Raw genomic sequence first — 27,995 nt, forward strand, 5'->3', positions numbered from 1 at the left:
GCGCCGTGTGACGTCTCACGGGGAGGGCCTCGGCGGCCGCCGGGAGCCCAGGCCCTGCGCGTGCGCAGACGGAGCGCGCTGAGCGGAGGGGGAGGTGGCCGGCAGCTTCTCCCGCGTCCGCCATTTTGTTGCTGTGGCTATTGGGAACGGGACGGGCAAAACCGCCCTGGAGGCGCGACGCTCCTCGGAGTTCGGTGCTTCGCGTGACCGCGGGGGTCGGTGAAGACCCGTGGGACTGCCGACCCGCCGCGTTCCAGGCCGAGAGTCACTGGAGGCACCCACGGTACGCCGGGTAGCCCGAGAATCCCCGGGCGGCCTCCGCTGCGGCTCAGCTTTGCTCGCCCCGAGCCCCGGGCTCTACCCCGCATTTCCCGGCCCGGCTTTCTCCGTGAGGCGGCCCCGGAGCAGGCGGGCGGCGGCGGAGGATGCTGCGGGCCCGGAGCCGTGAGGAAGGTGCTGGCCCAACCCTCTAAGCGCGCTTCGAGGTGTGCCGAGAGGCCCTTCCTCGGCCCTAAAGCCGTCTGCCGGGCAAAGGCTTCCAGAGCAGGCGAGAGCGGCCGCCGCCCCGACCCGCCGTAGAGCCCCCGGCCCGACACCATGTCTTCTGCCAGGTTCGACTCCTCAGATCGCTCCGCCTGGTACATGGGGCCGGTGTCTCGCCAGGAGGCGCAGACCCGGCTCCAGGGCCAGCGGCACGGCATGTTCCTGGTCCGCGACTCCTCCACCTGCCCCGGGGACTATGTGCTGTCCGTTTCCGAGAACTCACGGGTCTCCCACTACATCATCAACTCGCTGCCCAACCGCCGATTTAAGATCGGGGATCAGGAGTTTGACCATTTGCCGGCCTTGCTGGAGTTTTACAAGATCCACTACCTGGACACCACCACCCTAATCGAGCCTGCGCCCAGGTACGCGAGTGCCCGCCCTTGTAGGGCGTGCAGCCACCCCGAGAACGTCGAGAATGGGGATCGGTCGAAGAGAGTGTATGGGTGGGAGGTTTGAACCCATTCCCCCCCATTCTGAATCAGATTATTTTCCAGAAGGCATTCCGAACGGAAGGCTAGTGCCAGGATCTGGGTCACAGGATGAGAGGATGCATTTTAAATGTGTTTAACGGTGATTGCGTGGTTAAAATGCGTGCTTCTTGCCTTTTGTTACCTTGCCTGTCTGGCTATAATATTAATGCAGTGTGGTGGTGGTGTTTGAAAAACCTTTTTTGGACCAGAGACTTCTTGGAGAATGTGAAGATAGCCAGGGAATCCCCGCCCCAGAATGCATATACACGCAAGTTTCCACACCGTTCAAGCAAGGTCCTTGGCACTCCAGGTTAAGAGCTCCAGGATTGCAACCTTTGGAACAGTCGCCAAATGAAAGTGCTTTAGCGTTTAGAAACAAAAACCTTTAACTGAAATTTCAGAACTATATATTGATACTCAGGTGCCAAGTTTGAAGCAGGCCAGACACCACCTCTTTCACAATAAAGTAATTACAAAGAAAAGAGAGGGTGCATTGGCTTCAGCAAGGACAGTTTTTGAAATTTTTTTTTTTTGTGTGTATTTCCTTCCACAAGGTGGACCATTAATAGGCCAGAGATCAATTTGGTTAATTTCCAAGGAAGAATAAGGCTAGAATGTTAAAAGAATTTTGAATGGCACTCACCTTGATTCAATCGTAGTTCAGTTTTAGATGTGCATTTTGTAATAAGGCTAATGACTTAATATCTATTTTAAAGTTAAGAACACGAAGTGACACTGGTCATCAAGCCTTCTCTTTTCCAAGTAAAATGTATTATTTTATTTATTTGCTTTAATTTGCCCTAATAAGTATTTTATCAGAGGTTTCTTTATTTAAATTATGTCAAATATGAGTTGAGAAATTGCCTAGAATTTTTTAAGTAAAAAGGTCTTTGACTGCCTAGTTTGTTTCTTAAACATCTATTTTAAAAGGACTGAGTGTTGATGTAGATTTTTCAGGATGAGATGTTGCTGACTTTATAGATTTACTGACAAAGTATTAACTCTGAATTTTAAACATTAAAAGCCATTGTAATTAATTAAGGATACCAACTAGATGCATAAGTGTTGCTTGTGTGGGATAGAGATAGAAAAGAAACAAAGCCATGGCAATATAATGAGTATAAGATTAGCTACTGAACTAAATGGACTTTAAAAACAGGGAGAAAGCGATTATAAATTAAATACTGTATAACAAAGACCGGAACAGCTAAGAATCTGGTGAAACCTGTAGTTTCTAGCAGGTGCTGGTAGTTGCAGTCAACTTTGAGCACAATATAATTCCAGTATAAGGAATTGAACCCACTGTAATAAGATTTGTAATATGTTTAAGTAAATTACTTCTCTAATTCGTGAAAGTGAATTATATAATTAATATCAGGCCTTTTTTTTAAGCTGTGCTCTGTGCAAGGCATGAGCTTACATTGAGGTGACAGGCACTAATAATACAGCTATTTCAAAAAATGTGAGTTAATGGCTTGATCCCCTTTTAGAGGGAGGAAAAGGAATATGCTGCTTTCCATTAGCCACAAAATCGACTCTAGATTTTCCATACATGTGTCTTTTCAGATACCAAATGTAATTTTCTGTCTTTGCCCTCTCTTGCCTTTCCATCACTGCAGCTCTGCTAGGCTGCTCCCTTATTCCCTGGTAGCTGTCCTACCTGCTCACACCTTTGTACCTTTGCTCCGACTGTTGGCTCTTCATTGACCATCTAACTACACCCCACTCTCCATCTGTTGAAAGCCTACCTGTTGTTCCAGTCCCCTCACAAATAATAGGTCTTTTCCCTGACCCTCCCCCATTCATCCAGTTTTGTTTCTCCTCTGTGCCCTCTTCCTCCACTCCCGTGTTGCTGTAATTTAGTGTTTCATTTTCCTTGTTATCTCTGAAAGAGATCACAGTGCTGCTTGAATTAGATCCTGACTGGATTTACTTTGTTATACTGAATCTGAATTGCCACTCCAAAACCTGATTTTCATTGATTAGGTTTGACATGTTATTAGTCTTTTATAGAAAGCTTATAGCTACTAGATAGAGCCTTGGCCAAATAGAAAACACAATGTAATGCTTCTTCATGCCCCAAACAGGATAAATTAAGTGGTTTAACTTTTCAGACATCAAAATTGAGCTTTTAAAGCCAGAGTTTCATGCCTCTTAGCTAATAGTTCATTTTTTAACTTTTGCATAGCTAAAGTTCATAACTATAGTGTCTTCCTTTGAATTTAAGGATTGGTGCTTGTATTATTCTAGTCTGATCCTTTTTATTGGAATGGTTTATGATTTTTAATTTTATATTTTCAATCAGATACTTAGTATTAGAACTCAGCATAGGTACTGGGAAAGATGTGTACTTTCTCTATCATGGAACTTCTATTTTAGTGGAGAAGACAGACTAAAAAGTCGAAAAATAAGCTTGGGCAACATAGGGAGACCCCATCAGTACAATAGAAAAATTAGCTGGGCATGATGGTGCACACCTGTAGTCCTAGCTACTTGGGAGGCTGAGGCAGGAGGATCACTTGAGCTCAGGAGTTCGAGGCCGCAGTGAGCTATGATCATGTCACTTCACTCCAGCCTGAGCGACAGAGTGAGACCCTGTCTCAAAAAAATAAAAACACAAACACTTACAAGGTTAATAAATGCTATGAAGGAAATAATCCTAGGCTGAGAGAATGTAACAAAAGGTACCTACATAAAATATTGTGGTTAGAGAATATGTGAAGCTAAGACTTAGGGTAGAGAAGAAACCAGCCTTGAGGTTTGGGCTGACTGGTGGGGAAGAGCCTTCCAGGCCTGGGGAAAAGCTTATGCAAATGTCCTGAGGTAAGAAAGACCATTGCTGGGAGTGTGGTTCTTAAGGGAGAAAGGGGGTCATAAGAACAATTTGGAGACTACAGTCGAGGTAAGGAATTGGATTTTATTTAAAATGCTGTGGCCTCCATGGAAGGAGTTTGAGGCATGGGAGTGAACTGGGGCTGTTACTGTAATCCAGGTGCGAAATCATGGTGACTGATAGTGACAGTGGAGCTGTGACTTGGGGATGCCTATTGTGGAGATAAAATTGATGTTGCTGGTGGATAGAGGGTGGAAGGGGAAGGGAAGATACAAGGACCATTGGTATATTTGTAACTTTGTGTCCTCTGGGTTTATCTTATTAATTGCTTTTTGTATTTGTCTGTGATATTCCTGTTATTTTAAATACAACTCACAAAAAATATATAACTCACAAAAGGTGTCTTGTTGGGTAGTTTTTATTTTGAATGACCCTAAAGGATTCTCTTTCTGCACATGGGTGTAATTTTTATATTGTAAATCGTTTCATACACAGAAATCCTATTGGTGATTTTGCCTCCATTTTATTTGAGTATAAACATTTTTAAGATTCTGTTTGTTATAGTTAGTATATAGGTAAGCTGCAGTGTTTTTTTATTTAATAAGGGCTGTTTCCATTTTAACAGCAGATTCTTTCTGAAGGTTTCTGGGTGGATTGTTTAGATATTAAATACATTTTCCCATGGTTTAGAAACTTGAAAGTGTGTTTTGTATAGTTGCTTCACTTGTAAAATTTTCTGTGTCTAGCTTATGTAAATGCAGGGTAAGAAAAAAACTAAATCATGAGAAATAAAAATTTACCATTAAAAACTGAGGAAATCATATTTTTTACTCAATCTTTTGAGCATCAGATGTACCTGGTGATATGGAACATTGAATTGGATAGTCCCCATCACGCTCCTGAGGAGCTTACTGGTTACTGAGGTTGTTTTGTTTTGTTTTGTTTTTTTTAAGGCTATTCCCATGCATGGTAAAGTAGCTGTGAGAGAACCAGGAAAGGGTGACTAGTCAAACCTGAGAGCTCATAGGAGGAGCCTCACACCTGTGAAGCAGAAGCCAAGCCCTGCAGGGACAGAGGGATACCACAGGAGCATGGTTGCACCTTCTCCCCACATCCCGTGTCCTAAATATTTAAGAACTCAAATCTGGACTTTCATAATTGGGAATAGGGGAGAAAGGTTACCAGTAATTTTAATTAGCATAGAATTTTTACCTGAGACTTTCCCTTTTGATCATAACAGTTGGACTAGATTATTTCTAAGGGACCTTAAGTCTAAAATATTTTAGTTCTTTCTGATAAATAAAAGGGGGTCCTGTTTATGAGTGGGAGTTCAGATTATCCTGAGCTAAAATCATAACAAGTAAGGCAGGACTGCCATGCGTGGGGCAGCTCGCCTGGAATGACCATGGAAAGAGTGGGGAGGTGGGGAGGTGAAGAGGCTTCGACGGCACACCAGGTGACAAGCAGGGGCTCACCTGGTCTGTATGACAGTTCAACCAGGGTTAGGTAATTGGAGTGCCTGGTCTTTCGTGCTTTCACAAGCAAAATAGAGTAGAAATAGGCTCGGGAAATGCTTCAGCATATTGAGGCTGATTGTATACCAAAGCCCAATACTAGACTCTGGGTATATAATATAATGGGAGTAAATCATGATTTTTGTCTTTGAGAACCTCAGGCTATTGAAAAATTAAAATAGAATGCCATGGGACCTTTAAAACAAGGGTAATCAACTGTGCCTAAGGGGTCAGGGAAGGCTTGAAAGAGGAGGTGCTCTTTCAAGTTATTCTGGAAGGATGAGAACAAGTATGTGAGGTAGAAGAGGTAGTGCCAGTGCCTGCTGGGAAAGGCGCAGAGTTGTAATTAATGTGAGTGATGGGCAGGAAGCTAGGAAGGAAGGGGAAGCTAACATGTAAAGGGCCTCCTGTGCCTTGTAAGTGAGTTTAACAGTGGGAGCCATCTAAGGTTTTAAAAAGAGAATTGTTGTGATAGTTTTACTTCTTAGAAACTGCTCTGGTGTAGAACAGGATAGAGTCTAGAGGATGGGACTAATTAAGGGCCATTACAGGAGAGGGACCATGAGAAGCTGAACTAAGATCAAATGCAATAGGAATATAAAGTGGAGATCGGCAGTGTTTGCAGGGCAATTGTACGCAGATGATGGGAGAAGAGGAATGACTTTAAAGAGGATTGAGTGGTACCTTTGAGAGGAGAGAAAGGATTAGGGTTGAGGGGGTGACTGTTTTCAACAGGGAGAATCTTTGAGGAGCTTTCTGGAATCCAGGTGATACTTAGCAATCTAATGGGTTTGTTATTGAGAAGAGAGGTGGGGACTGAGTACTTGGAGTCTTAGCTTAGACAGAATGAGCAGGCAGAACCGGAATGAGCTGTGGAAGGAAATGGAGAGGCAGCCACAGGCATAATAGAGCCATTAGTCGTGGCCTGAATGCCCAGGGGTGAACCAGAGGGGACCTTGGTATCAGATGCCACTGAGTGGTTACCTAAAGCAGTTTCTCTAGAGAGGTACTTAGCTAGTTTTCTTGGAATTGATTCTTCTGCCAATGATATATTTACTTTTTACTGTGATATATTTCATACATACAAAATGAGTTTGTGTATATATGCACATACATATATGAAATAAAAATCTTAACTATCCAGGTACCTGCTTTAAAAAAACTAGAACATTACCAGTTCCCCTGGAACTCCCTTTCTCCAGAAGGTGATTGTATAGGTGCTTCAGCATGAATAAGCAGATTTTAAGCTTAGAAAGTATTAACACTCCTGGTTTAAAGAAGATGTTTTATATATGGTTTATACATGAAGCTGAGAATGCTCTTAACCAAAAGAGGAGAGGGGTTTATATCATTAAATAAGAAAAACCAATTACCAGTTAGTCACTCAGGGCCTTGCTGCTCAAAATGTGCCACGGACCATGGGCACAAGAGAGTGAGAAGCATGAGTCTAGGGTGTTTGAATGGGCTTGGAAAACCCTTTATATGTAAACTTTATTTTTTTTTCTTTGCTTCCTTGGACTGTCTTATTTGGATAAACTTTAAAGGGAAGTTGGGGGAGGGTGCTATTTTTAGTCTTGCTCAAGGAACAAACTGAAATAATTGAGAAGCAATTAGTTTTTTCAATTAATAGGCTTCGTATTTCTTTAGGCAGCGGGTTCTAATTGAAAGGGCAGGCTGTTTGACCTGGCAGCATCCTGTATTCATCTCTTCAGTGGGACCAATGTGTAGTTTGCGGGGGATTTTAATTAACAAAGAAGTTTGAGAATATGGGGTAGAGGGCTTTGAATTTATGTCAGGGTATGGCTGTGAGATCAATTTGGTGTCAGATTTAGGGATATCTATGCAAGTACTAAATCAGGAAATGCAGGGTCACTGTAGAAGTAGTATAGTAGTAGAGAAAGTATAAACATCTTCCATCTTTATCAAATTTGTACGCTCATCCCCCTCACTGGGGAAGCAAAGTTGAAAAGCACCCTCTACTTCTTCAACCCAGGGATTTTTAGACCAAGGGTCAGCAAACTTTTTAATAAAGGGACAGATAGTAAATATTTTAAGCTTTGTGGCCATAGAGTCCCTACTCAACTATGCTCTTGTAGCAAAGAATAGTCATAGACAATACATAAATGAGTGGGATCAGCCATGTTTTTTGGGGGAGTTGTTTTTTGTTTTCTGGATTTTGTTTTGTTTTGTTTTGTTTTGTTTTGAGATAGGGTCTCACTGTGTCACCCAGATTGGAGTACAGTGGCCTCATCATAGTTCACTGTAGCCTCGAATTCCTGGGCTCAAGCGATCCTTCCATCTGCCTCCAAGTAGCTAGGACTACAGGTGTGCACCACCATGCCCTGCTAGTTTTTAAATGTTTTGTAGAGATGGGGGTCTCACTATGTTGTCCAGGCTAGTCTTGAACTCCTGGCCTCAAATTATCCTTTCACCTCAGCCTCCTAAAGTGCTGAGATTACAGGCGTGAGCCACCATGCCCAGCCTCAGCTATGTTCTAAAAAAATTTTTATATTTACAAAACCATGCAATGGGCCTAATGGCCCACAGACCATAGTTTTCAGACCCCTGGGCCAGACTCAGATCATTTTTGTATGGTGTATTGGAGCTATGAATAGTTATATTGCATTTTTAAAGGGTTGTTTAAAAAAAGAATATGTGACAAAGACCATATGTAGCCTCCAAAGCCTAAAGTCTATACCACCTGGCCTTTTGCAGAAGTTTGCCGACCTCTGGAAGGCCTTGGCCAGCAGAGCTCCTGGTCTGTGCCTGCGGGAACCAGCACTGAGGGCTGTGGGGAGGCTGGGAAAGGGAGCATTTGAGTCTTAGGTGCACTAGTCAATTTCTAGTGTAGAACCAAATACATAAACCCACCCTCAACAAAATCTTTCAACTTCAAAGGGGGCCAGCTTTCAGCAGTTTTTTATGCATCGCCTTGCCTTATTCATTCTCCTGACCCTGAGCAAAACTCCTTCGAGTATTCCTTGCCCCGTCAACTTCTGTCATGATACACGTTAATTACACTTTGTGCTCTCATTTGCCTTCCTCTACTAAATTATCAGTCTTTTGAGAGAGGAAATTTTGTTTTATTCATTTTTTTTTGTCCCCCAATTCTTAGTTACATTGTAAGGCCAGTGGCTACCTGGGTAAATGGATTTTGTGAGCGTTAATCTGCACTAAAGCTGTGCTAGTGGTGTCCCCATGGTCTCTGTTGTAAAACTAGCTGCTTTTTTTTTTTTTTTTAAAGGTTTATTCTGAGCCAAATATGTGTGACTGGCCTGGAGCACATGGCCTTAAGAGGTCCTGAGAAAATGTGCCCCCAAACTGCTTTTAACTTTTAACTATACAAAAATTAAAATACCCTTGAATAGGATCTGAGGTGGAACTGATTGTGCTCTTAATAAATGGAAATTTGTATATGGGTACTCACCATACTTTTCACAGAATCTCCGTGGCTCTTGAAATAAGAACAGGGATGTACTTGAAGGGTGTGTGTGTTTTCATGCTTGCCAGTTGGATGCTCAGGGCTGTCAGGAATTGTGAATGCTTCACATGCATTATGACATTAATTCTCATATACCAAAAAGATGCAGGGTTTATCGCTGAGGCTGGTTAGCTTAGAGGTTATGAGTGAGGACTCTAGAACCAGACTACATAAGTGCAAATCTCACCTCTTCTTTGGCTCCTCATCTGTAAAATGGGGATAATAACAGCATCTACCTCACAGTATTGCTCTGCAGATTACATAATTTAATGTCTTCAAAGACTACAAACAGTGCCTGGCATAACTAATACTAACTCATTGTTACTACTGCTGCTCTTACTACTTCTGTATCCGTTTTTAGGTACTGATATTAATCATTTTGCCCTTTGGTTGTACAGTTGTTAATAAATAACAAGGCCTTTTGAGTTTTTAAATCAAACTCCTAATAACCATGGTATTCTGACTAGTGTGAAATTAGTTATTTGCATTTAAAAAATGTAAGTTTTCGCCACATTGTGAAGGCTGCCTTTTAGAAAGCAGTGTGGCAGTGTGTACCAAGGGCCATAAAAAGTTCATGTTCTTTAATCTGGTAATTCCAGTTCTGGGAGTCTAGGTTTTATTAAAAGTCTAATGTAGGGAAAATACGCTCAAAAGCATTTATAATATTGATGATTGAATAGAAATATAAAAAATAATATCCAGGGATGTGTCATTGCAGCAGGCTCACAGAATGAAATGTCACTCTGCCATAAAAATGATCACGAAAATGACCAGAATGTGTGGAGACACCTGTGAAGTGATAGCAGGCAGAGAAATATAGGTATATACAGGACTCTGTTTTAAGAAAGCCATAAACTGGGACAGTGGGAGGGGAAAAGAAGGGAAAGATAATTATAATTTCTTTAGGACAGGAACTATGGGATTTTTATTCTCTTTTGTTTCCTTTTTTTAACTGAATATTGTAATATGGTGAAATTTTTTTTTTTTTTTGAGACAGAGTCTCACTCTGTTGCCTGGGCTAGAGTGAGTGCCATGGCGTCAGCCTAGCTCAGAGCAACCTCAAACTCCTGGGCTTAAGCAATCCTTCTGCCTCAGCCTCCCGAAGAGCTGGGACTACAGGCATGCGCCACCATGCCTGGCTAATTTTTTCTATATATATTTTTAGTTGTCCAGATAATTTCTTTCTATTTTTTCAATAGAGACGGGGTCTTGCTCTTGCTCAGGCTGGTCTCAAACTCCTGACCTCTAGCGATCCTCCCGCCTCAGCCTCCCAGAGTGCTAGGATTATAGGCATGAGCCACCGTACCCGGCCAATATGGTGAAAATTTTTATAAAGGAAATTTTTTTTAATTATAATGCTTCAACATAGGAGATCACCTTGTAATATGAAATACTTTTTAGATCACTATTTGGGGGAAAGAAAGAAAAAGGAAGAAGGAGGAAAATGGCCATGAGCTAATTGAAGCTAAAAGAAATTGAAACCATAGGTCAGTGGTTGAACAGGCATATCCTATCCTAGCATACTTCTTGGGCCTTTTCAAGAACCAGGCTCTGGTGGTGGTCCTGCAAGTGAAACCACCTCCTAAGCAGGTGCAGACTTTTTGGATGAAGCCCAGGGTTTCAGTGTAGATTCTGTGCTTCAGAAAAACCAATAGTTTTTTCCAAAGCTTGCTGTGTTTGCAGCTTTTCAGAACATTTCTTAGGTAAAGAGAGACTTCTGTACTTCTTTGGCAGATGAGGTGTTGCTGGAGAGCAGGAACTGTGCTTTTGTAGCTTACTCTTGGAGTGCGTTGTGTTCTACAAGGCGCTTGACAAATCCACATTGAATCCGTAGGCACAGCAAAGGCGATGGTGCCTGTGGACTGATGCTTAGATGAGAGCTCTTGCCTGTGAATTTTGCAGTGAAGCTTTAACAAGCGTTCATTTTGATAGTTAGATGGTAATTCCTGTGTGAGATGAAATGTGGGATGAATTTTTTTAATTTGGCAAGCATATAAGCCCTCTTTTTTTATATTTTGAGAGACCAAAGACAGAGGCCTTTGTCATCTTCTCTGTGTGTGTCCAGGGAAGTGTGCAGGGTGTGAGCCATAGATTAGGACTGGGAGGAAGAGGATGTGATGGCTGTGACAAGGGTCCAAAGAAAGCAGCTACTGACCTTGAGATTTTAAAAATAAATTCAGAGCAGGTATCTCTGTGTAAACAAGAGGCTTCTGTAAAACAGAAATGGGATGTGTTTGTGTGTATACACTTGACGTGTAACATGAAAAGGTATATTATGGATATTAACTTTTGTTACAATACAGACTACAGAAACTACAACATGACAGAACCTTCTTAACTACTGAGACCATAGAAAGGAAAAGAATTTATTATAGAGCAGAGAGGTTAATTAAGAAGTTTGACAGACACTGGCGTAGAGTAAGAGTTTTCTCTTAGAGTAATTTTCTTTCTCTCTTAAGGTATCCAAGCCCACCAATGGGATCTGTCTCAGCACCTAACCTGCCTACAGCCGAAGAAAATCTGGAATATGTACGGACTCTCTATGATTTTCCTGGGAATGATGCCGAAGACCTGCCCTTTAAAAAGGGTGAGATCCTAGTGATAATTGAGAAGCCTGAAGAACAGTGGTGGAGTGCCCGGAACAAGGATGGCCGGGTTGGGATGATTCCCGTCCCTTATGTTGAAAAGCTTGTTAGATCCTCACCACACGGAAAGCATGGAAATAGGAATTCCAACAGTTATGGGATCCCAGAGCCTGCTCATGCATACGCTCAACCTCAGACCACAACTCCTCTACCTGCAGTTTCCAGTACTCCTGGAGCAGCGATCAACCCTTTGCCATCCACACAGAATGGACCTGTCTTTGCGAAAGCAATCCAGAAAAGAGTACCCTGTGCTTACGACAAGACTGCCTTGGCGTTAGAGGTAAAATCTATTAAGACAGCTTTTGGGGTCCTTTGACATTTGGTTTTCATTTTTAGTTTTAATTTAGTTTCTGCTCATTTAAGATTATATTCATGGGAATTAGAGAGCTAGGTGATTTTGGCGGATGCACTAGTTAGTGTTTCACGTGATTCTTTTGCCCCTTTCTTATTCTTTGTTTCTCCCAAGTTCTCAGTCTGTTCCCAAAGTCTCATAGATTTAGTCTCATAGTAGTTGGTTTTCTTTTCAGTAAGTAAAGATGATAATTACGGAAGACCCATGACCTAGAACTAGGCAGAGGAATGATTTTAAAATATATCAGCCCTTACTTGTTACAGATTTTGTAAATTATAATAGCACGAAAGAGGAACTTGGGTGTTTTAATTGCCAAGTCATTTTCTTCTAACTAAACATTAACTGCCTTTTATGGCTACGCACAGCAGCTCACGCCTGTAATTCTAGCACTTTGAGAGGCCAAGGCGGGAGGATTGCTTGAGCCCAGGAGTTTGAGACCAGCCTGAGCAAGAGTAAGACCCCTGTCTCTACAAAAAAAAAAAAAAGAAAAAGAAAAATTAGCCAGGCATGGTGGCATGTGCCTGTAGTCCCAGCTACTTGGGAGGCTGAGGCAGGAGGATCTCTCTTGAGCCCAGGAGTTTCAGGTTGCTGTGAGCTATGACTGTGCTGCTGCACTCCATCCTGGGTAAAAGAGTGAGACTCTGTCTCTAAAAAAAAAAAAAATAAGAATAAAAAATTTTTTGAGTGAGTACAATGCAGTGGGCCGTGAATGTTTTTGTATCAGAACATGGAATTTGGTACTAGGAATTCTAGTTGTTTCATTTATTTTTTAACCTAAGAGAGATCACTTCACTTCTGAGTTTCTCCGCCCTTACCTATGGGAATGCACATTACTCTGTTATGCTTTCCTCAGTAGGCTGTTGTGAAGATCAAATAAAATGATGCTTGTGAAAGTTTTTTGGAAGCTACAAACTGCTATATAAGTATTATAATATGATACAGTAGGATACTCTTCCTTAGTATTATCAAATTGCATATATGTCAGAGAAACTGAGAGAGATTAAGTTAGTGATTATTCTCTGTGCATTCACCCCAAGGTCAAAATAGAGGAGGATTGAGAGACAGCCCAAGTGCATCACAGAATGATGAAGTAAAGAAGTCTGCTGCTTCAAAATAGCAAAACTTAGCCCACAGAACAGCCTGCCCACAGATAAAAGTTAGCTATAATTTGTTTTATGTGTATTTTTTGTCCTCAGTTTTCTTTGGACCAGGAGTAGTGTCTGAGTGAACTACACCTGCAGGTTTGTTTCAGAGTCCATGACTTTGTCTCCCTCTCATGTTGGCTATAAGGAAAGAATGAGCACCTGAGGCTGGTGGTAGGCACCAGAGCCTGGGGAGGACTCCAGTGCTTTTATTCTTCTCCCCAGAACAGGAAAGAAACCAGAGGAAGCTGCCTCCACAGATAAAAGAGTCCTGGCTGAGCAGGCCTTCCAACTTTCTCAGCCCCACACAGACCTGCCCAAGTGCACAAGTGCACACTGCTGGCCTGGTCCACACTTCAGTGCTTAGAATAACAACGGAGTACTCTGGGCTCTGAATACCCTCCAGTTTGCATCATGATTTCAGCCTTTTGAGGCATTTTCACATCTGTCATCTCAGCATAGGAGTAAGGAGCTAGGATGCAGAGAGTGAGTAGGACTCGTGTGTTAGGCAGCTGATTGTTGGCACACCAAGGTGAGAACCTTGGGGGTTGAGGTGCCCCGTGAGAATCTCAGGTACCTTCCTCTTGACCTCTGGCTCTGAGGTGTGTGTGTTCTTCGGAGTGTGCACAGGGGGCTTGTAGGGAAGAATACCAGGTGTCATAGAGGGGATCACTTAGAGCTTGATGAGTGAGTAGGTAGGTAGGTAGGTGCCCAGGAGAGGCCAGGAGTGGGAGGAAGCCTGGTTCATGATGTATATTTTAAGATAACCCACATACTTGCCTATGACACAGCTCTCCTAATCTCAGACTCCAGAGAGAGGTCTCCACACCTGAGCCTCATGATGCTAACCCAGCCACGTAAGCTTCATCAAAGGCCTTTTTTTTTTTTTTTTTTTTTTTTGGTGCTTCACTGCAAGAGTGTAAATAGAACCTGAGAAATAGACCTTTGCCAAATTCCACTTTGTGGTATTTCTCTTTCTTTATATTTAAATGAGACTTTTGGCTATAGTGTAAGTAGATATTTTGATGATTATGTTATCTTCTAAAGGTGTTAGGATAGTGATGCTTGTCTGATCTTGTTAAAAACAACTCTAGGGACTTTCGCAATTAGGTTACCAGGAAAAGTATTAAAATTAAAATGAGAAACAGTGAGATAAGTAGGACAAAATGTGCCAATAATTGAAGCTTTGTTATTCCCCTTGATAGTATTACAGAGAATGATGAAGGCTTAGATGAACTTTATTCCTTGAATTATTTCACAAGTTTTTTCCATAAAACTTGGTTTTTGAAAGAATATTCATGCAAGTAAATAGATACTTTAAAACCAGTCTGTGTTTAGCCATTTTTCTTTCTTGCTCACTTCTTTTCAAGAAGTTAGTTGATCCTGCGGTTTGATTTGAAGGGGGGAACACTTGGTATTCATGCAAGTTGAATCTGTGTTGGTGTCCCCAATCCTTGAAAACAACAGAGCTCTCTGGTACGGTTGGTGTAGTGGGGCTGGAAGGGCTCTTGGCCAAGATCACACCAGTAAAAGCCAGGACTTGAATGCAGGTCTGTGCTTTGTTCTTAAACATCTTCCTTCTCCACAGTGTCAAAGAATGCAACGTTGAGTACAGGTATTTTATAACAACACTCTTGCTCCAAACATTCTCTTCTGGTCAACGATCTTTTGGGCTTTTGGAAGCAGGTCACAACTTACAAAAATGTTCTCAAGTTGAGGGAGGCAGTATAGAAAGGCAGGCACGCTGAGCATGTTGAGCAAAAGTGGCAAAAGACAAAGCCAGGGAAGTTGAGAAGATTAACACATATCACAAAGAACTAAGCTGAGGAAATTAACAATTTTCTTGCATTGCCTTCATCTGAGGCATGAAATAGCCAGTTTCTCACAACTGATGGAAGTTCTGAAGTTTTTAGACAATTTACATTTTCATTGATTTTTTTTTTCAATATCCCTATGATGGCATATTGACTTTTAAATTTAGAATAAGCACTTGATTTCCCTGTCATAATATTCTTACTCACTTGTGTCCAGTATGCTTTCCTGACTAGAAAAGAAAGGGAAGAATTTTCTTAGCATCGTTAGAATTGTACTTAACCCTGGGACACACACCCGTGCATATTTGCTTTATGAAAATTTGTATCCAGTTGTCTAAATGAAGCTTTGGTCGAACATTCCCCTAAGGTGTGGATTAAGAAAACAATTGGTGACATAAACTAGGGGTCTGTGGGGATCAAAGTCAGTGGAACAGATCCTGTGGAGGAAGAATTATATTAGGTTATTAAGTATGAAATGTCCGATTTCTTTAAGTACTAAGTTGGACAGTTGATATCTGACAAGTCACTTTGATACTCCTTGTTTTATTTTTATTATGAAGGTACATCCTCAGTCTTGGCAAACGTACATTTTAGCTTGTGAATATTTTTCAAATTTTTTTAGAGCAATTTTTGTGAAACCATGGATAAGTCAAAAATTCGTGTTATTTTCAAATGAGTTCTGTCATAGAACCAGTGCAGTGCAGACAGCTCGAAATATCAACAGAGTGTTTGGGAAAGAGGTGGCTAATGAACACATGCACAGTACATCCATGGTTTGAGAAGTTCCGTTCCAGTGGCTTTAATCTTGAAAATGAGCCACTTGGGTGACCTGAGACCAAAGTGGATAATGATGAGCTGAAAGCTATAGTGGAGGAGAATCCATGGGAAACCTACACATGAATTAGCAGCAAGATTTGACATTACTATTCCGACAGTATGGGACCACTGGAAACAAATCAGCAAGGTTAAGAAGCTGGATAGATGGGTACCTCATGCATTAAACGAGCATCAGAAGAGAAATCATCTCGAAGCTTGCCTTTATTTGCTGTCAAGACATAAAGCTGAACCATTTCTACACTGTATTGTTATGTGTGATGAAAAATGTATTCTTTTTGACAATCGCAAGCATTTGGCACAATGGTTGGATAAAGATAAAGTGCCAAAACACAGTCCAAAATTGAGTATTCATCAAAAAAAAGCTAATGGTGTCCAGCACTGGTATTATCCACTACAGCTTCATGAAACCTGATCGATCCGTTACAATAGATGTCTACTGCAGCCAATTGGATAAAATGACAAGGATGCTTGCGATTAAGCCGAGATTGGTCAATAGAGACAGGCCAATTCTCTTGCAAGACAATGCTCAACCACATGTCACACGAACAGGCTGCTCAAACTACAGAGGCTAGACTTGGAAACTGTCTTGTCATCTACTATATTCATGAGGCCTTGCGCCAATTGACTACCACTTTTTCCAGGCTGTGGACCACTTCTTGCAAGGAAAAATACTCAATTCTCAACAAGCTGTGGCAAATGCCTTTCATGATTTCACAACCACTCTGTCTCCAGGCTCTTCGCTGTTGACATAAACAAGCTACTATTAATGTGGCAAAACTGTGCTGATAGTTTAGGCATGTACTTGGATTAATTGTACTGCTTCTTGTTTGAGATATAGTAAACTACACTTTTGATTTGAATTTGGACATTTCATATTTAGTGACCTGATACTAAAATCCTCCTATGCAGCCAATCCTGATCTATGTTTCGTTATGTATTAAAAGACAGGGAGGTTAGTCTGGCATGACTTGTTCTTGGTGGGCCCATGCTGCTTCCAGATGCTGTGGTTCCCATTCTAAATCCTCACAAACCATCTGTTACTAATTGCATCTAGAATTTTGTCCAGGTTTGATTTCAAGTCACTGTTTTACAGTTTATAGAATTTGCCATCTTCCCTGTTTTGACAAAACCCAAGAGACTTGACTCTAGTTCTTCCATTGTCCTATGGTATAATTTCTATATGGCAGGGGATCAGCTTTAAACTCTTACTCCTGTTTGTCTAAGTGTGTCTGGTGAACACTTACGTATCCTTATCAGCATAAGAATATCCTTTCACCCTTTAATCTTTGGTGCATGTTTCTCTTTTGAGGGTTTGTTGTATTTGTTTGTTTGTTTGTTTGTTTGTTTTGAAAGAGTAGTTTATTAATTTGCCAGCACATGAGCAGGTTGGCACACTCCTGTCTCAAAGTACTAATGTCCCCTTGAGGGATATTTTTTTAAAATGATGTTCAGAGTTCTTTGAGCTAACCAGCACCCTCAACATACTTGTTCTTTGTTCCATTGGTGTCATCTGTGATTGTGTTGTTGGAATTTCTTGGATTGTCTTTACCTCATTTTGAAACCTCTAGTCATTGGATTACATCTGGTCTGGTTTTGTGTCTTTTTTGTTTTTTTTAAGACAGGCTTGCTCTGTTGCCCAGGCTGGAGTGCAGTGGCATCATGATAGCTCATTACAACCTCAAACTCCTGGGCTCAAGCGATCCTCCTGCCTCAGCCTCCCGAGTAGCTGGGACTACAGATGCCTACCAGCCATGACGCCTGGCTAATTTTTCTATTTTTTATAGAGACAGAGTCTCTCTCTTGCTCAGGCTGGTAAAGTCTTTCTTTTGCATTTGGAGATCCAGTTGTCCTAACAGCGTTCATTGACAAGAATATTCTTTCCCCATTGAATGAACTTGGCACCCTGGTCAAAAATCAGTTGGGCTGGCTCACGCCTCTAATCCCAGCACTTTGGGAGGCTGAGGCGGGAAGAATGCTTGAGGCCAAGAGTTTGAGACCAGCCTGGGCAACATAACAAGACCCTGTCTCCACAAAAATGTTTTAAAATTAGCTGAGCATGTTGGCGTGTACCTGCAGTCCCAGCTACTCTGGAGGCTGAGAGGCAGAAGGATGGCTTGAGCCCTAGGACTTGGAGCTTGCAGTGAGCTATGATTACACCACTGCACTCTAGCCTGGGCAACAGAGCAAGACTCTGGCTCAAAAAAAAAAAAAAAAAAAAAAAATCAATTGACCATAGATATGTGGGCTTATTTTTGAACTCTTCAACTCTTATACCATTGTTTTCTGTGTTTCTCTCCATATGCCAGTACCACACTGTTTTGATTACTGTGGCTTTGTGTAGTAATTTGAAGTCAGGAAGTACAAGTCCTCCAACTTTGTTCTTTTTCTTGATTGTTTTGGCTATTTCGGGGTACCTTGAAATTCCATATGAATTTAAGGATCAGCTTTTCCATTGCTGAAAAAAATCCTGTTAGAATTTTGATAGGGATTACACTGAATTTTGTGGATTACTTTGGGTAGTATTGACATCTTAGTAATATCTTGAACTCTTGGCCTCAAGTGATCCTCCTGCCTCAGCCTCCCAAAGTGCTAGGATTGCAGTTGTGAGCCACGACACCTGGCCAACATCTTAATAACATTAAGTCTTCCTGTCCATCAACACAGATGTCTTCCATTTACTTAGGTCTTTAAGTAATGTTTTATAATTTTTGGTTTGCAAGTCTTTCACCATGATTAAATTTATTCCCAGGTATTTTTATTCTTTTAGATGCTATTGTAAATGGAATTACTTTTTTAATTTTTCAATACTGGTGTATAGAAACACAACTGACATTTGTGTGTTGATCTTGTATCCTGCAACTTCGCTGAATTTGTTTATTAGCTCTAATGTCTTGTGGAATCTTTGGGATTTTATATATATGTCATCTGCAAATAAAAATAGTTTTACTTATTCCTTTCTATAAACCCACATTCTCTTGCATCACAGTATACTGGCCTATGATACCTTGGACCACTGGCCCATCCTAAAATAAAATTCCTGTATTTTCACAAGAAGTGTTAACCAGTAAACAGTCCTCTTGAACCAAGTAACTACTCTGAAGGATAATGGGAATTTTAAAGAAGAGACCAAGTCTTCAGTATTAAAAACCATTAGATAGCATTCAGTTGTGCGTGAGAATGCTTGACTGCTACCCAGGGCAAATGGACAAGGGGCGTCACCTTCTGAAGCCTTCTGGCTCTGGCAGCTTTGATTCAGGCAGGAGTACAGAGAATATAGGGGCAGGTGGTAAAACAGGTGAAGGACCCAGGCAGCTCTTGAGGGCCAGGGGTGTGTGTTTGCCTTGTTCTCTGTTGTATCCTTCTGGGGCCTAGCACATAGATATTCATATTTGTTGAATGACTAAATGAACAAAAGCCACAAGTAGCAGGATGAAACCTGCCTGGTGATTATAGTACATGGGTCTTTATTTTGTTTTAGATCTTTTTGGCGTTATAAACCAATTTGAGAATCCAGTGAAAACTAGGAAATCCTTCTCCAGAAAACCAACATACATTAATGCATTTGCATACAATTCTGTGTATACTTTTAGGATGTTGTGTGGTCACTGAGACCCATTCACCTTCGCCAAAGTTAGAACTTCTGATTCCAGTTAACCATTGTACTCCTCATCCTACTTTTATGTAGCCTGAGAGTGTACAATCTCGGATTAGGATAGGGAGTGGACGCTGATTGTAGAAGCAAAAAACTGCTTTGACAACCAGTACTTGGGCCCCCTAGGGCCTTGTGTGTTCTATGAATCAAATGCCAGAGGTCGGACAGTAGAGTTATTTCCTGGACACACTCAGGACAAGTAGGGCTGTAGGAAACTCTTTACAGCAGCCAGAGGTCCCTTCTTGCCTTCCCCATGCCCGATCTTCACTAGACATAAAGGGGCTGAGCAGTGTCGCTAGCATATGCTTAATTTTGGAGTTAGTGTGTGCACTCCCCAAGTGCTAAGTGCAGCCAGGCACAAAGTTGGTATTTTGACAGTTGTAATAATGATTAGGATTGTCCTAGTACATATGGAGGAAATTAATAAAGATGGTGAGGTACATGCCTCCTATTGATTCATTGATAGGGTCAGCTACCTCTTCTAGGCTTAGCTCCTTCAACCGAGTTGATATTCATCCACCTTGAGCTTGATCTGCCCTCCAGAGTGAGTGCTGCTTTGGGCTGAGTCCTTGTACTGCGAACCCAGAGGAAGGGCCCTGCACCGGCACAGTGAGTGAGGAGAGGAGCAGCGAGATGGCTGCCAAGCTACCAACCATTTTAGGATCTGAGCCTGAGCACTCATCAGTGGAGCCGTGGAAGAAGCTGGTCCACAGCCAGGCCTGTGACTGTGGGGAGCAGGCTGCATAACACAGCCAGGACATCTTTTGTGTGCTGGTGTTCTGGGGCTTGTTCGCCACATAAAGGGCTTTGGACTGAGGTAGAAAACAGCATTGTCTATCCCACACCAAAGACAAGTTCCTTGAGAACAGGACTGACCCACCCATTTGCCATGCGATAGATGTTCAGTAAATCTTATTAAGTTGATTAGGTAGGATCGTGTGGAAAGTATGCTGTAAAGGCTGCCAGAATTACAAGTTCAGTGGGAGGCGTGAAGTGTGAGTGTTCGTGAAGTGTGAGTGTTCGTGGCGGTTTCAGTACCTAGCTCACCTTCTCCGTCTTTCCATTGTGTTCCTCAGCTGCTCAGCATCTGTCAGAGTAATTTATTAGAACCCCTGTTTTCAGGCCTCTCATTTCTCATTCTGTTAAGCCATTCTTCATGTCTCCTTTTTGGTTTTCAGAGGACCCTTGTTACTGACAAGGTTGAAAACTAACCAGTTTATACCGGGCTGTGCTTCTCGATGCCGATTCCACCTCTTCCCTGGGTGCTTCCAAAGGGTGTGGCCAGTAGAAGCTAGCGGGGGGCTTGGGGATGCAGGCTGTGTTCTACTCAGGAATCTCCACTCTCATGATGGTTACCATTTAGTCAGTGATTCCCATGTAGTACTTCATTTTAATTATTGCAAGAGACTTCCAAAGTCAGGAGAAAACTGCGACTTGGAAAACTTGAGCAGTTTGCCATGGTCATGTCGCCACTAAAAGTGGCAGAATCAGGACATTTCATTCAATCCTGCCATGCTCCAAAGTTCATGCTGTGGACTACTGCACTGTACCATCTTATGCCTGTTTTTATTTTATTTGAAACAAGGTTTCATTGTGTTGTCCAGGCTGGTCTCAAACTCATGGGCTCAAGCCATCCTCCCGCCTTAGCCTCCAGAGCAGCTGGAACTATAGGTGTGCACCATTGTGCCCAGCTCTGTGCCTGCTTTTAGCAGAAAAACTTACATCCTATTGTAGATCTTGGATCTTAGTTTAAAGTAGTTGTGATATTCACGTTGTGTCTTCATGCATCTCAAGTACACAGCACAGAACCTGGTTCAGTACTCTGAGCAGAATAAGCACCGGCGTATGATGGCTACAGCCATTGCTTCCTTCTCTCAGTGAGACTCCACGCCGTCGCTGTCTGCATGTGAGGCTTGATAAGGTGGCTTGGGTGGTCCTTAGGACTTGTTTGACTTTGGTCAGGATTGCTTGTTTCTTCACCTGTGAAAGAAGAGCAGGAGGTCCAAGGTGTCTTAGTACCAGCTTGGCAATTGCGGGCAAAAGCCTGGAGTGTTAAAAGCGTACTGGCATTCCCAGCACATCCTGTCCTCACATCTGTCATATAGTCCGTATCTGGGAAAGAGCTTGGCAAGTTTGAGAAATGGAAAGGAAGTCAGTGTGAGTAGAGCAGGGAGGGGCAGAGTGGCGTGAAATGAGGTCAGAGAGGAAGAGGCAGGAGCCGATCAGGCAGAACCTTCAAGGTCAGAGTTTGGATGTTAACTCCTGTGCAGAGAGGAGGAGTTGGGAGGTAGGGGTTAAAAAGCAGAGTGGTGGCCTGGTTCTGTTGATGTTTCAAATGTCAGTCTTCTACTGTCCTTAGGCCCTTGTGCCTGCCACTTCTGTCCTCCAGAACGTTGCTGCTTTGTTCCGCCATCTACCCCGACATCTGAGGGATATCAGTGAAGAGTTTCTCTATTCTCTTTTCCCTGATTCTGTGGACTTCTCCAGAAAGTAGTTTATAAGAGACCCATACCATATGGGAGTATGGGTTCCCTCCTTCAGAGAGTGCTCAGTGGAGTGTGGTGTGTGACCCGGGCTGGGGAAGTGCCTGTTGGGGGAGCAGAGAAATGGAGCCTCCTGGGCCGTGTCTGCCAGAGTCCTGGAGCACCAGGCACCTGACCTCACAGAGGCTTGCTTTCCACAAATACCAAATGGGAAGTAGCCATCCGGCAGGGTTATTTTACAGAATACCACAAAAAAGAGCGGGGCAGGGGAGAAAGGAGATGCATGGGTGAGGTCTCCAAGTTCAAGTGCCACAAGATGTCATAGAGGTAGAGAACTGGAATTGGGCCATTAGGAGGCCCTTGGTGAAATGGTGGGAGCAGCAGCCACAGTATGGTGGGGTGTGGGGGTGGTCTGGCTGTAGGAATGGAGAGTGATTGGGATGAGGTGACGGAGATGGTGGCAGGTGGCTCAGGGGACGAAGCCTGGGCTGGAAGAGCCAGACAGGGGGGGGGGGGGGACTGGAGTGTAGTGGTTAGCAAGAGGTGAGAACACGTTCACAGCCCCCAGGCTAGAGGGATGAGCTCACCCAAGAAACTGGAAAGGGCTGCCTGGAGCAAGATTTTCAGGAAGGTGAGATTTTATTCTTCCACATTTATCAAGCATCAGTTAAGGCAGGCTAAGATTACAAATTTTAGGCAAAATATGTGCTATCTGGGCACCTGGAGTCCAGTCCTCAGAGTGTAATGACCCACCTGGTAATCAGGAAAGGCAGGTGTGGCTCCACTGGGGGCCTGTGACAGAGCAGCAGCAGAGGCAGCTGGAGGGGTGACTCTCTCCGCACCGCACAGCCAGCGTGATCTGGGCGGGGGAAGGGCTGTTCTAAACCTGCCTGGGCAGTGGTGGGATCCTTGGTGACTTCAGGCAAGCCGTCAACTTCCTAGTCCAGTAGCTTTAGCAGAAGACCTCTATTTTGAAAATGAAATATTGCATGGGACCCCAATATTTGACAGATGCAAAGTTTTATAAGTATAAATGTATTTTATAAGTTGAGATTGATAAGAATTACTATAAAAAGTGATTAAAGGAACAGTTAACTGTTATAATGAGCAGGGAAAATTGGAAATAACATTGTGAGTGACAGATGTGGTCTTAACCCCAGCGTCCAGTTTATTTCTGATTTTATTTTGTTCCAAGTAGTGACGTTTTTTAGCCCTTCCCTTGCCATTTTGGGGGTAGTCTTTGATCAGACACATGGCAAAAGAAGCTTCACTTCCAGGCAGGTCTGTATAAAAAGCAGCTTACCAGGGCAGCACAGGTTAATGTGTCAGGGGCACATTAATGTGCTTTTGATTTGTTCACATTTGATTTTGTAAAGAAGAAAAGTTAATATAAAAATCTAATATAAATAAAATAAAAAAAGAGAAAAAGGAAAAAATGTGCTTTTGAATGTTTTTGGAGCGTTTTTTGGTTTTGGTTTGTTTGTTTTTTGGGTTTTTTTTTTTTTTTTTTTTTTGACAGGGTCTTGCTCTGTTGCTCAAGCTAGAGTACAGTAGCTTCATTATAGCTCACTGCAGCCTCAAAGTCCTGGGCTCAAGCAATCCTTCTGCCTCAGCCTCCCAAGTAACTAGGTCTACAGGCACTTGTGCCACCATGCCTAGCTGACTTTTTTTTGTATTTTGTTGTAGAGATGAGGTCTCATTATGTTGTTCAGACTGGTTTTGAACTCCTGGCCTTAAGCAATCCTTCCTCCTCGGCCTCCCAAAGTGCTAGGAATACAGATGTGAACCACTGCACCTGGCCTGAATGTGCCTTTTATTATATTACAACTTTATAAAATACAATTTTGAAAAATTGAAGTTCCAGTCAGATATTCATTAGACCCTTATAGCACCTCCCTAGAGCTCTGTGGATCTCCAGAACAATTTGAAAACCACTTCCAAAATAAAATTCCTGCCTTCCCCTTGATGAGCAGAACATCCCCTAACTGGTGGCCTGTCCCCTGGCAGAACATCCCCTAACTGGTGGCCTGTCCCCTGGCAGTAGATAGAATTATTATTACCTGTGGTTTTAAGATGCTCAGAGCTGGGATTCCTTCCCCAGGGACTGCCCCACGGAGAGGGCAGGGAATGGACAACTCATTGTTTCCAACCAAATTTACACAGGATGGAATTATGTCACCAACTTGGTTGGTGACATAATTCCATCCTGTGTAAATTTGGTTGGAAACAGATTTTTAATACACTATTTTGATGACACTTTAACCATTCTCAGAGAGTCACGTGTTCATTTTTAAGGGGAAGCTGCTTTATGCTCAAAAGCTGCTTCTCTTAACTTGCATTCTTGCCAGCTGAGAGGTGTACCAGGCAATTGGTAGCATCTTGTGTCTTTGGCACTGCCTGGTTTTTGTTTCTAAGCACTGAGGAGAAAAGAAAATAGATTGGTCCTTTAAAAATTTGTATAGGTTCCCCTGGATATGATAGTGTTTATAATTTAATGTAAACTTGTCTTTTTCTTGTTACAGAGAAATACTAACTTTTTCTTCTTTCTTCATCCCTACAGGTTGGTGACATTGTGAAAGTCACAAGGATGAATATAAATGGCCAGTGGGAAGGCGAGGTGAATGGGCGCAAAGGGCTTTTCCCCTTTACACACGTCAAAATCATTGACCCTCAAAACCCAGATGAAAATGAGTGATTGCTGTTGCCCTGTTTCCTGCTGCTTCCTTGTTCTGCCTGTCATAGTCTCCTTTGAAGTGGGAAAGCATTCTCTCTCATAAGGGAAGTCACACTGCATTGCCGACGTCCAGCTTTCTGCAGACTGGCAGTCTCTCATACACATTTGGAATGCACACAGCGGCTGCCTCCTGGCATTTGTATCATAGTCGTATTGTCAAAGAGTAGCCGATTTTTAGAGTTTTTTTGGATCATAAACTGGAAATACTGGTGGAAGCACACAAGTGGAGAGAGGTTGATGAGGAAAGGATCTTCCTCCTCATCGCTGCCCTGTTTGTACCTGGGACTGATTCTGTCATGTTCGTCAGAGAAAGCTCGAGGCCATGGGGAGATACTGCATGTTGCTGTTCCACAAAGCAGTGGCTGAGCTACCATCTTGTTTTTCTTTGGACAAAGAGGAAATGAACCTTAATGAAGACAGAATTTTGTCCTAAACCCCTGAATCTGGCTTTTCTTTTGGTTTGGTTTGGTTTTAGAAGACTAATTAATTAGACTTGTGTGTTCTGAACAGGTTTTTAAGTAGCGGGTTGGATTTTTCTGATAGTCCAAGGAATGCCACGTGCCTCTGAGTTTCTAAACTGAAGCTGCGTTAACTAAAGGAATATGAAAAGAACAACCCTGAAGCAGAGCCCTTTATTGTCTTGGCTGCCAGTTGTACCTTGTTTCACCACATAGCAAACAATACACAAAAAAATAAGCAGTCGGGGAGTGCCAAGCTATATGCACAGCCTCTTGGATTACTTTGTCCCCAAAAGCATGGGAGGGGGGTGCTTTGGGGAAATCTTTACTCACCTTGTTTGCCAGTGATAAGAGCAGTGGGCAGGGTCGGGGAGTACTGGGCCAGTTTTCTGTCCAGCTTTTCAATGAATGCACCCCTTAATAAGGTTAGGAATTAAATTTTTTTATTTAAAGTGTGGTTGTTCATAGAATCTTAGCATTCATTAATGAATCATTAAATGTCACTCACTGAAGCCCAGTCCTCCCTGCCCTGGCCCAGCTTCCCTAGGCTGCCAGAGAAAGATGGTGCTGCTAATACTGGTTCCACCATCTAAGCGTCTGAGGTGCTCCCAAGCAAAGGAAATGCAAGCTCTGGAAATTGGTTAATGTATTTGACGTCTAGTGTTTTAGGGACTAGGGAGAACATTAACCAATTTACCATTAACTGTTTATCAATTTGTTGATGTTAAAGCATTTCCCTATTAGTTAAAAGAGGCCTGTTCATACAAGCCAGCTGGTACAAATGTGTGACTGATCCGTCATCTGCTGCACATACCAGATTAGAATTCTGGAACCTTTGTCCAGTTCAGTCTGCTCTCCCCTCGGGACCCTGGTAAAGACAAGCCTCAGCTCATAGTGAAGACTGCAGGTCTAGAAATGTAGCAACAACCTAATGAGGTCATTTACTGAGCATCTGCTATAACTATAGCCCTGTCTCTGGAGGTTCTTAGGTTTTGAGGTTTAGAGCGATATATTCTGATGACAGAACCAGCAACACAACCATTTTCCCATTCCTTTTTCAATTTCTCTTTAAATCAGTATTCCATCAGACAGATAACTGCCGTTTTAAAGAATCTTGAGACTGTTCCAGTGACAAAATTAATGATCAGTTGGGAAAAGTTAACACCATAGCTGCCTCTCTGTGGTTTTTCTCAAAAGACTTGAAAATGAGCTCTTCCTAACCAGTGAGAATTGTGGCCACATCCTAGTTAGGTCTGTTGGGTAGGCTTGCTCTGAGTTCAGGCCCACCGGAGTACCCACAAATGGCAGGGGTGTGTGACTGAGTCCCCAAACTCTGCCTTGGGACAGCCCTTGCCATTCTGCCAGTGACCTGGGTTAGCCCTACCCTTGTTGGCGCCTGAGTGGAGTATCTAGCAGAAGGTGGAATGTGTGCCTTGTTCAAAGAAGGCATAAACCCTTAGGCCTTTTTCAACCAGGTTGAGCTGAAGGGCTTGACACCTTTTGATGATGGCAGTTGACTCAGCATAAGAAGTATGTGGGCATTTTGGAAAGCAAGGCTTCCTTTCAGCCATGTCTACTGACACAACAGCAAGACCCATGTTCTGTGGAGCACTTGAGAATCCAGGCCCCTGTGAACTTAGGGGTTGGTTTTATAATGAATCAGCTCATGATTTCAGCCCATGAGAATACACATCTCCAGGGCTGCCAGAAGATTGAGAGCTTAAAACAAGGTGAGCCTTGAGTTCTGAACTCTCAAGATATGTGCCAAAAGTAGTGACTTTTTGACTTAGAACCTTATCCGTTTTTTAACGGGGCAGGGAAATTCCCTTTGTCACACTAAGTTTATGAGATGCGCCCCTGCCTCGGCTTCGTGCCTGGGTGCCCCACTGGTCCGGGAAGACACATGTGCTTTGTAGAGCAATGCGAACCTCACCCAGCGCGGGGGTTTCAGTTGTGATTGTTCATTTTTGCTACTTGCCCTGCTCTACTGTATTGGGTGTTAAATTAACTGTGGTTTTTTACCTGGGAAGGAAACAAATTACGTTTTAGAGGGCATTGACTGCTTGATTAAAAATTAGTTTATCCTGGGAAGAACCTCCAATATAGGAGTCATACTTGTCATGTCTGTGCTGTGTGGAGCCACCGATTGCCATGGTTAACGAAGAGGAAGATGAGTTGACCAGCTGCCGTTTGACAACTTTGGTCACCCAGACTAGACACCTTCTGTGCTCATGGTTGGAAAACTAAAGGGAGGGAAGGACAGCTGTGCCCTCCTCGGCGCCCACGATTCCCTGGCACTGTGCTAGCTCTCCTTTACAGCTGTTTACAGACAAGGCGGGCCTAAGACAGACGGCCACTGCTCTTGTAATGTTCGCTCAGAGAAGTATGAACATTTTATTTTTGAAAAGGGATGATGTGGTTTTGTGCCAGGTGTTTGTAATTTAATCCTTTAATATTATGGTCATTAACCTCTTAAAATGAATGAGTTCTTGATTGTTTTAACACAGTACCTAAGACTAATGATTTCTTGGACACCACTGAGCTCTGCCTCAACTCTACCCTTTGGGACCGGAGAACTATAGTTGTCCCTGGTAACTGCTGTCAGTGTCGACACTGAGCTGGTTGTATATTCTAAAGGAGTAGAAGGACAGTTCTCTGAAACAGGATCGTTGTCCCTACAGGAGGAACAGTGGCCTTGCTTCTTAGACGGTCTTCACTGTGTGTTTTAAAACAACAACATAAAACTCTTTTGACCTGTAACTTAAAGATCATAAACTTCAGGCAATAATATTTTCTGTGTAAGCTTTTAAAATTATTTTTGGGGATCATAGCTTGTTTTATTTTGTGCTATAAAATTAACAGTATTAAATGACTTATATTCTTAGAATACATCGAGTGTCTTTTCTTAACAGATTAGTGCCTTTTTATTTTTGTATTCCATTTTACGTTACTGGTCCCAGCATCAAAACCCTTGTTTCCATGGCCTGTTTGTACATTGTCTCAATAAAACTTGCATCAGCCGGTGGTGGCAGCA

At 42.6% G+C, this 27,995-nt stretch overlaps 1 protein-coding gene across 2 annotated transcripts; it reads left to right on the forward strand.

The window, feature by feature from the left end:
* Nucleotides 1-42: 42 nt before the first annotated feature.
* Nucleotides 43-27,995, forward strand: CRKL (CRK like proto-oncogene, adaptor protein). Of its 2 annotated transcripts, XM_045535142.1 has the most exons (4): nucleotides 82-283; nucleotides 612-908; nucleotides 11,304-11,769; nucleotides 24,330-27,995. In XM_045535142.1, exons 2-4 carry the CDS (start codon nucleotides 643-645, stop codon nucleotides 24,462-24,464), a joined length of 867 nt encoding a protein of 288 aa, XP_045391098.1. In that variant the 5' UTR covers nucleotides 82-283; nucleotides 612-642; the 3' UTR covers nucleotides 24,465-27,995. The 2 variants fall into 2 exon arrangements, with proteins under 2 accessions (XP_045391097.1, XP_045391098.1); XM_045535141.1 differs by having other exon boundaries at nucleotides 43-908.

Source organism: Lemur catta, chromosome 21, assembly GCF_020740605.2.
Source record: "Lemur catta isolate mLemCat1 chromosome 21, mLemCat1.pri, whole genome shotgun sequence".
Taxonomy (NCBI): Eukaryota; Metazoa; Chordata; class Mammalia; order Primates; family Lemuridae; genus Lemur; species Lemur catta.

Coding starts and splice junctions, on each gene's coding strand:
- CRKL (XM_045535141.1), top strand. CDS start 598: ATGTCTTCTGCCAGGTTCGACTCCTCAGATCGCTCCGCCTGGTACATG. Junction 909..11,303: donor CTAATCGAGCCTGCGCCCAG/GTACGCGAGTGC, acceptor TTCTCTCTTAAG/GTATCCAAGCCCACCAATGG. Junction 11,770..24,329: donor AGACTGCCTTGGCGTTAGAG/GTAAAATCTATT, acceptor TCATCCCTACAG/GTTGGTGACATTGTGAAAGT.